Genomic DNA, 9,304 nt, shown 5'->3' on the forward strand with positions numbered 1-9,304 from the left:
CACACACGTAGTCACATAACCTCTGTATAGATGGAAACACAACATCATTAAGCACTGGTATTCAATGCTTTTAAATGTGACTTTCACGACAGAAGTATCAGTATTAAATAAAAAATCATGATGATGTAACATTTGTTGGGGTCTGTACCATACGACATCTGGAGAACAAGCTTTGTAGGCCGGGGCATCTCTGCACTACAGCACTTCATTAATGCTGATTCAGCGTGATGTGATTTCAATAATATTGGGATTAATTGTGCAGCCCTAAGCCGTGGTTTAGGTCAAAATCTGTGATGTGGCTAGCACTGACTAGCATCCCAGACAGTGAGAGTGAGGACCTGTACCAAGGCCTACTTTAATGGTACTTAACAGGCTACATTGCACTGCACAAATTATAGTCAGACCGTAGCGAACCCTCTGTCAAGGCTTCTGCCCCAGCAGGGTGTTGAGTAGGCCTGTCATGATAACTACTTGGATGACATACTGTTGCAGAAATAACTGCTTTAAACAATATTATTGTCATTTTAAGCCCATTTTATGTCACTGATATAACAAGCTTCAGGTCACTTTATTTGTACCCTCTTGACAAAAATCTAAAAACAACAAACAACTCAGGCAATAGACAAACATGATAAACAATAAAGATAAAAAGTGCTATAGGCTCTAAAAATCAGGACTTAGAAAGAGAATACAAAGCCGCTAAAATAAATAACCAGAAGAATAAATACGTTTTTTACTACAGCTTGTTGATCCTAAGCTTTGGTCATCTTGGGACTATAAACGTCCAGGGGGAAGAAGCTGAACTTCACTGTGCAAAGGGTAGCAGTCGTTGTGATTTTAAATGAAGCAGGTTATCTGTCTGTTGTACAGGGATTCTGGGTTAAGCTGTGACTCACCAATCAGCCTACTGGACCATCTATGTGTGTGATGTGAATGTTGGCGACATCCTTAAATGATAAATCAGTATCTTGGCAGGCAGTAATTGTTGATCAAAATTCCTTCGAAGCATGGATACACCGAGCGGGGATGTCGGCTCATTTAAAAAAACCATGGTCATTTTATAGCTGACAAAAATCAAATCTTGGTAGCGTTGAAGTGAACAGTGAATTTCAAGTGTACTGCTGGGTTCTAACAGACAGAAAGACTTCTAACAACAACTGTAAGACATGTCGAGTCTCCAACTCAACATTTACTAGAGCACACACTAATATAACGGGGCGGCAGTAGCTCAGTCTGTAGGGACTTGGCTTGGGAAATGGAGGGTCGCTGGTTCAAGTCCCACAGACCACAATGCGGAGTGTGGACTGGTAGCTGAATGAAAGTGTGTGCGAGTGAAAAAACAACTTCCCCAGTTGGGGCTTGGCACCTTATGGAAGGATTTTGACCCAAAGCCAGCCACTGTGCTTCCATTAGTATGTTTCATATTGGAGTGTAAAACAATTGAGGGTGCACACACTCACAGTGGCTGTAAAGTTTTCTCAATTTGCAATTTATGGGGGGCCCAAAAGCAAGTGGACAGATGAACTTTAAGTTTAACTTGTAACTGGTCATTGGTTGACACTCTCACTGAAAGCTTCCAACTGACTCTACTGTGAACACACTTGTACCTACCTGTGTACCAATTCATTAGAATCCAGCTACTGACAATAAATACGGTGCCACACTTACTTTAATGTTGCCTATATTGTTATCAGATTGTATAATATCAAATGTTGCAAAGAGAACATGCAGCACCAAACTCTATTCAAAATCTTGCCAAATAATAATAATATTCACATCAGATGCAAGGGCTTCCATGGTCACACCTGTGTGCGATACAGGGATATGTTTGATTGTCTTGTATTGTCTTGTATTACAAGACAGAATCATTGAATTGATCAAAGTGATTGATCCTGAAGGTGTGAGGTCCCAACATGTTATGTATGGCACATGGTTGTATTGATGGAAGCTTTCAGAACAAACAACGAGCCATCAGTAGTAGCGGAATATTTCATCACATCCATTGCGCGCTTGGGACGATGCCCGGAGCAACTGCGCGCTGACGGACGGACAACGGACACACGTAACGTTAGTTCTGGAAGAGGCGAATGAGTTGACTTTGTTCTCGGCGTAGACTAAATATAGTCTGTGGACGCAAATGCTTTAAGTAACACTACAGATATAATGAATGCGGTCAACCGGGTCTGTCTAATGAGAGAATCGTCTGGCATTGCGTTAATGAACCAGATACATGTTCAGTCCACACTGGTAATAAACAATCAGCTGTCATCCCATCATGACACTCAACACCATCAGGTCACTATGTCCATGTCACTTTAAAGTCAGCAGATAACGGCATGCCAAAGCACAAAGTCACTCTCATCCCTGCTTCAGTAAGTAACTTAGCTATTGTAGCTGAGCTGAACCGTTTCTTTTAACGGTTTCGACTTCCTGGCCAAGAGATGAAGTCAACAGGCTAACGTCCCTGGTTAGCTGAAGCTAACGTTAGCTAATTACGCCGTAACAACATAAAGCAGCAGTGAGCTAACATTACCAGTATAAGCTCCTCGCGTGTCCTTATCAAAAACATTTGTATAAAGTCACGTTTACCTTGAGGTCATTTTCTGGGAGGTATTTACACTGCTTTGCAATCTCTGCATATTTATCCAAATCTAGAGGCGCCATTATATCTAGCTAGTCTCATGCGCAACTTCCTGCAACAGTTCAGCATCATGTTCTCTACCCTCTACTGCCATCTATCGTCTGGGATAACAAATAGCACTTTCATTACTGCACTGTTACTGTACTGTATAAAACCATACTATATTATAAACGCATCATTTAACCAGATTAGGGTTAAGAAGAAAAGGAAAACAATAAAAGAATAAATAAATATGTTGTAGAACAAAAAAATAAAACTGATTCTAAATTTGTTATTTATGTATTGTATTCTTTTTTTTCTTACGTTTATGTATATCTAGAGCTGCTATAACAAGTGGATTTCCCCAGTGTGGGATCAATAAAGTCTATTTTATCTTATCTTATAAACTCCATCCATGTTACAAATACGATGTGCCATTATTTATTTATATAGTTCCACATCACCAGCTGGCATTTATAAATGTTGCAGATTTATTCTGAGGTGTGTATAGCTGAACGTTGTCCTGAAATAAAGGTTGAATATCTTGTAAGCAATTTGATTCTGCTAGCAAACTATTATTTGCATAAATATTCTCCTTCTCTTGAAAAAGTTAAAAAACTAAATAATTTTTTTTAAAGCCATAGACATATTAATTATATGCCTATGTCTAATTATAATCCAATAATTAATAATACATCTTTAAAACTACTTTACTCCCCAGTCATTTTCTCAGTTGTATTGTAATTAACTAACATCGTGTTCTACATATGTCTGTCTTCAATTAAGTGGAGAGAAAAAAGCTGATTAAAAACATCAACTTTATTTCCTTACATTTCACTAGTAAAAACAGATGCACACAGGCATTGTAGAAGCCTAATGGACACATTCGGATACAGTGCTGCAGGGATGATGTCTTTTTGTAGTCCAACCTAACTAGCATTGCTCTGGTTCCTTCAGCAAATATTCAATGGGATAAATGTGATTGTCAGAAATAAAAAGCTAACATTAGGCTATAAACGAACTACACCACGGTTGCATGACTTCAACTTTACCACCACGAAAGTGTTCAGCATGCTGATGTTTATTCTTTTTTTATTATTATTCCGGGATTTTAGGACTCATTCCTGCAGCACTCTGTACTCTTTGCAACAGCGTTTATAAACGCCATGGTGATATAAAACTATATTAACAGACATATAAAATATCAAAAGGCAGAGACAGGCAGACGAATACTATGACTGACTCACTGGCATCGATATGAATGATCACAACCATGGCTGTAGCCACAGAGTCAAGATTGGGGAGGACCAAATGTGCCAGGGTCTGAGCCCCCCTTGAAAAAAAAGGAAAAAATGTAAATCTCATTTTCTGCCAACACATGGGATGAACGTTTTATTTATTTTTACAATAAGGTGGAGTGTTGCAATGTCACATTTGCTTCTTTTCATTTTGTTCACTTGTCAACACAATTGAGAGTGATATAACCTCAAAAAATACCTTCTATTTTCCCACTTTTTAATGCATTTGAAAGCAATGACAGTCATTGTTTGACATTGACTGTACCTACTCACAGCAGTCGAGCTGCTTAGGTGTGGACAAACCACACAGGGTACACCATAATACTAGAACTGGTAGTAATAATAATGCCAATTTGTTAACTTTAATTATGATTCTGATCATTTTTTTTGTGATTATTTTGTAAGGCGATACATGGTTGTCTATATGTTTTATATCAATATATTAGGTGGTACATTTTGAGCATATCTGAGTATATATTATAATTACTGCCATGCAAGAAACCTAACAACAGTCAAGACAGATTTTTAGGTTTCAACATAAACTATACAGAGGTGTCCTTACACACTGTCACCACTAGAGGGGAATAATCACTCACTGATTAGACACTCATGACAACAAACCTAGAACTTCAACGTTAAGGCAGATACTATATTACTTCTTGTACTTATACATACTTGTTCCTGTTCTACTTAACAAGAATGACTTTCATTCACAGTTTTGTCTTATTTAACCGAGGTTTTAACTCAAGATTATCAATCACATGAATTCTTTTTTAACGAAATGAGTGACACTCATATAGATTGAGTTGTGAAAACTATCAAGTCTGTGGCGTTGCACGCAAAAACAGAAGTGGGTAATGGACCTTAAACTAAAAGCATGATAACATGATAAGCCACCATTAGGCATTTCCATCATACCTGTTAGGTGTAATGCTATAACAGTACTACAACATTTAATTTGATCTTAAAGGCACTCTATCTTTACAAAAATGCTTCCTTATGTTGTTTAATTTATTAATCAACCCGTTTGTGTTTCGATAATTTACACAGGAGTGAGGACGTGATAAAGTACAACATATTGTGTCTACAAAGGGCGTTACAACGACTGTCCAACCAGCGAATGCACAAGCGCCCTGAGGCTTTCTTCCTATTGGCTGATACGTACGTCAATCTCGGATTGCTCATGCTAGGTTGCGGAGCAGGTGAAGTGTTGACTGTGGTTCATAGGGCAACAAACAGCAGCGTACGCCGCCGGGGGACATCAATGGTGGAGTACGCGTCCATTCAGGGAAAGGTCTGAGAGAGACCATTACTGGGGCTTACATGGAGAGCTGAAAGTGAATATGAGGTTAACGTCCTTAATGATGTACATATCTCCGGTCCTGCTAGTTATTTTGTATGTATATATCGGATTTTCTGAAGCTGCACCTCGCATCAGCCCGTACGATGCGTCGCCTATCTCCAGGAAGCCCGGCTCAGCCTCCGACACCTGGGAGACCTTCCACACCGACATGCCTCGTCATTTACCCGAGAGAAGGTCCGCTCTCGGGCCTCTGACCGGACTCACACCATCGCCTGCTATTGTTTCTGCCGGCCCGACCACTACTGCTACTAGCAGCCCTAATTCTATAATTGCAACCACCTTCCAGCTTCCAACAACGGACCCGACCACCACCACTACTACCGCCACCTCTGAAACTGGAATCATTTCAGCCACAAGCGAGCAAATAACAGCGCCGATTTCCAGGTTAACCGGCGCACGCAAGAGATCCACAGATGCACAAACATCACTTTTTGCTCCGGAGAAAACGCTGCAGGCCATGGTGTCCATGGTCTCCCAGCGCACTGCTAACGATGCCTGGGCTGCAGATAACACTGGCACATCTGTTACCTCAGTAGAGAATAGTCAAGGTGAGTGCCCCGAACGCGAGCAGGAACCGCGAAATAAAACCATTCGCATGTTTTTAGGTTTTGCAAATCGGAAATTGGGGGTAAAATGATGGCCTGCGTGCTTTTTCTCTTGCACATTCATGTTCAGAAAATGAGCCTGTGTGCAGAATGAGACACCCATGTCTGATACAGGCTACTAAAAGGAGCACGGTGGTCGCACGGTGGTTTTGACGCAGAGAGCAACCGAATAAAGCAGATTACAACAATGGGCAGACCCCTCACATTGCACGGCGTACCCCTTCAGACAATCGGAAAATCACTAAATCCTAACCTCGTTAAAAACACCACTCGTGTACAGTGTACCCAGTGTGGATGTTGCTCTGTAGCGTATATTACATTGGAGGCCTTTTATTATAGAACCAGTGTGCCACATATCACAGTGGGCTGGAAAAGGGGGGGTATGAGGGGGTGTAAGGTTGATCCCCTCGTTGTTCAGTCAATGTATCCAATCCTTCAGTGCACACAGCATCCCTGCAGACCTGTGATCCCTTTGTGTTAGAGCAGACCTGTTTGATGTTGACAGGACATTAAAAGAAGCTGCCTAGATAGCTGCTTCATCCCCTCCATTGTTGTTTGCATGGCACATACAGAACAAGGCCGTCCAACCAAAATGGCCAGGCAGGCCAAGCCATGAATGAGCAATGACAGTGGAGCCCCTCCTCTCACACCTCACACATCCCAGTATCCATGTGGATGTGTTGTTCTCTAGGCAGCACAGCAGCTCAGGCTGACGCATCCATGTTCAAAATGGTTCTTTAATGGTTGGGGGAAGCCTAAGGTGGGAGTTTTAGACCATGTTCCCTCTTGCTATTAGGAACTGGAGCTTAGAAATTCAGTCTAAACTACGGTATGTACACTAGAAGTTGAATTCAGCATCCTGTTTGGGAATATGATGGATACAAAATAAATAATGTCTTCACACGTTTGCAAAATCTTTATTTCCCCTTAATGTCTGTCATCATCTCTGTCTTCAGAGACATGCTGTCTTGTGGTTGTTACTTCAGGATGGCCCTCAGCCAGAACATCAAATCCAGACTGACTTTATTTTGTATTCTGAATGACATTGGCCTCTCACATAAGGGCTGCAGTCCAGTCATGTTTTTACATTGACCCTTTGTTCTCCACACTGGAGGTGACAGGAGGTGAATTCTTGCAAAAATGCCAAATGTTAATTGTCTTAGGAAGATTTGCTGGGTTTTTTTGTCTTTTGTGACCGTGAACTGAGTCGATGGTACGAGGTACATGAAGGCGTTAGGGACTGGATGGGCATTTCTCACTATTTTCCGACACTTTGTAGGCCGAATAAGATCGGTGCAGAAATCGGAAACATGGGCACAGATTAATTGATCGTCGCAGCCCTGTTTTTAATCAACATATATTACAGATGAGGCAGTTCCCGTAAATCAGTCAGTGTTATTCACCAGCGGCCAGTGTAGGGATGGACCGATTTATCAGCATGGCTGATCATCGGGTCCAATGTTCAGCATGTTCCAGGTATAGCTACTGTTATTTTTTGCCTGTGATTGCCAATAAAATAATTTTAGAGATGTTCCAATAACATTTTTGGCTTCATGATGCCAATTTCCGATACTTGAACTTGCATATCGAACAATACTGAATACAGATCTGATGCAAGTGTGTTAAAAATACATATATGATTATTCTTTTAATAATAATAATAGTAAAAAAAAAAATTTTAGTGTACAATGTTTGCCTCCGAAATGTAGAGGAGTGGAGGTATAAAATAGCATAAAATGGATATACCCAAGTACAAGTACCTCAGAATTGTACTTGAGTAAATGTACTTAGTTAATTTTGCCACTCAGATTGTAATTTGTACTACAAATGTATATATCTGTTCCATATATCTCTTATCGGTTTCATTGATTACTAATAATCGACTCCTGTATCAGCCTTGAAAAAACCATATCGGTTGATCTTTAGCTCAGTTGGACCTCAGTCAAAATGCAGTGTGCTCCCTTGGGTGACATCATACATGACACCGTCACCTTATTGAAAGTATGTCCTCGAAGCTTAGCACTCTCCTTTGTTCCTCTGTAAAGGCCACTCACATGATAGTATCACGTCAACAAAGGCGTCACCTGGGTTAACGCCCCGCCCTGCTACCAATATGCATTCTCTGGCAGGGCAGAGGGCTCGCAGACAGATATAAGGTGTGTTTCACCTAATTCAGACATTCCTTTCTTAGACGCATCTCTCATTTTTTTTCAGTCAGACCACGTTCTGTGTGACGCTGGAGCTGAAACTGAGAGTACAGCAATTGTTTCCGTGCAAGGGCGCCTCCCACCAATGTTGTTTTCTCTGTAGCAGCAAAGGCAGGCGAGCGGGGAATTAAGCAAGAGAGGAGTGTTTGAGACGTGACTTGTTCTGAACAGCCTGCTGCTGCCCATGTCTGAGTACCTGCCAGGCTGTCACACCACTTTTACAGCAGTCAGATAAATGGGAGAGAGGTGAACTCTCTCCACTGCACACAGGTCCAGTCCAATCTACATCAAACCTGTTGTGTGGTTTTACAGATCACCCCTATCCCACACCTAGAGGAAGCCTGGTTCTAAGAATGGACTGCAGTGTGTGTGTGTGTGTGGTGATACGCATTCACTACATCTCATACATTCTCAGGCGTGATCGGGGCCGACAGCTCTTCAGTGGGCGTCACTGTAGCAAAGAGTCTGACAGTATAGTCCGCTGGCTTGCATAACCGTAGGTCTTTCTTAGTTACATAAAAGTCCAAGCAACAGGAGTGGGACACCAAGACAGAATCCATTAATATTCAGCTGTCCTTTCCTCTTTATCCAACTGCATGTGGCTGAGGCACTGTGTGCAGTCTGTGTGCACAGAAAACCATTGTTATTTAGCTCTCACATCTTATCTGTCTGTGTTCTTTGTCTGACTGCTGAGCCCCGAATGGAGACGTATAGTCAGTCGTCACTCGCCACACCTAACCTGAGATCAGATGAATAATAGATTGCCACTGTGCACTACAGGGTCATCCACATGTCTGTCATTATATCCTCTGGTTTCTTTAAGTGCACCAGTTTGAACTGTACTAAATCGTCCTTTGGCAACCCAGCAGGGCTCGGTTTACCAGGTTCACAGGACATACATTTTCAGGAGGTGTATTCATCATCATAAAGTTGTATAAAACAGATCTGATGCCAGTGTTTTTTAAAAAGCATTAATCATGCTTAAAGAAATTTACCCAGAATTTGTTTATATACTAGTGATTTGCTTCACTGAGGCAGGTGCGCATCTTGATACATATGACGCAACTTCTAATGCGATACGATTCTATACACTCCTACTGCGATTCAACACAATGCAAATAAATATGATGCTATGCAGTCCTTCTTAAAGCTGCAGTAGATGATTTTGATAAAAATAATGTCTTGTCATTTTTGCTAAAACTTTCACTATA

General features: G+C 41.2%; 1 protein-coding gene across 1 annotated transcript in view; it reads left to right on the forward strand.

Moving 5' to 3' along the window:
• The first annotated feature begins 5,146 nt into the window (after positions 1 to 5,146).
• The window catches only part of si:ch211-158d24.2 (multiple epidermal growth factor-like domains protein 9), a 30,214-nt gene continuing 26,056 nt past the window's right edge, over positions 5,147 to 9,304 (forward strand). Inside the window, exon 1 of the mRNA XM_035659169.1 lies at positions 5,147 to 5,829. Within this exon, the coding sequence (XP_035515062.1) occupies positions 5,262 to 5,829 (568 nt within the window). The 5' untranslated portion in view covers positions 5,147 to 5,261. The remainder of the gene's footprint in view (positions 5,830 to 9,304) is intronic.

This window comes from Morone saxatilis, unplaced genomic scaffold (genome assembly GCF_004916995.1).
Source record: "Morone saxatilis isolate NCDOM2014 unplaced genomic scaffold, NCSU_SB_2.0 Contig16, whole genome shotgun sequence".
Lineage (NCBI taxonomy): Eukaryota > Metazoa > Chordata > Actinopteri > Moronidae > Morone > Morone saxatilis.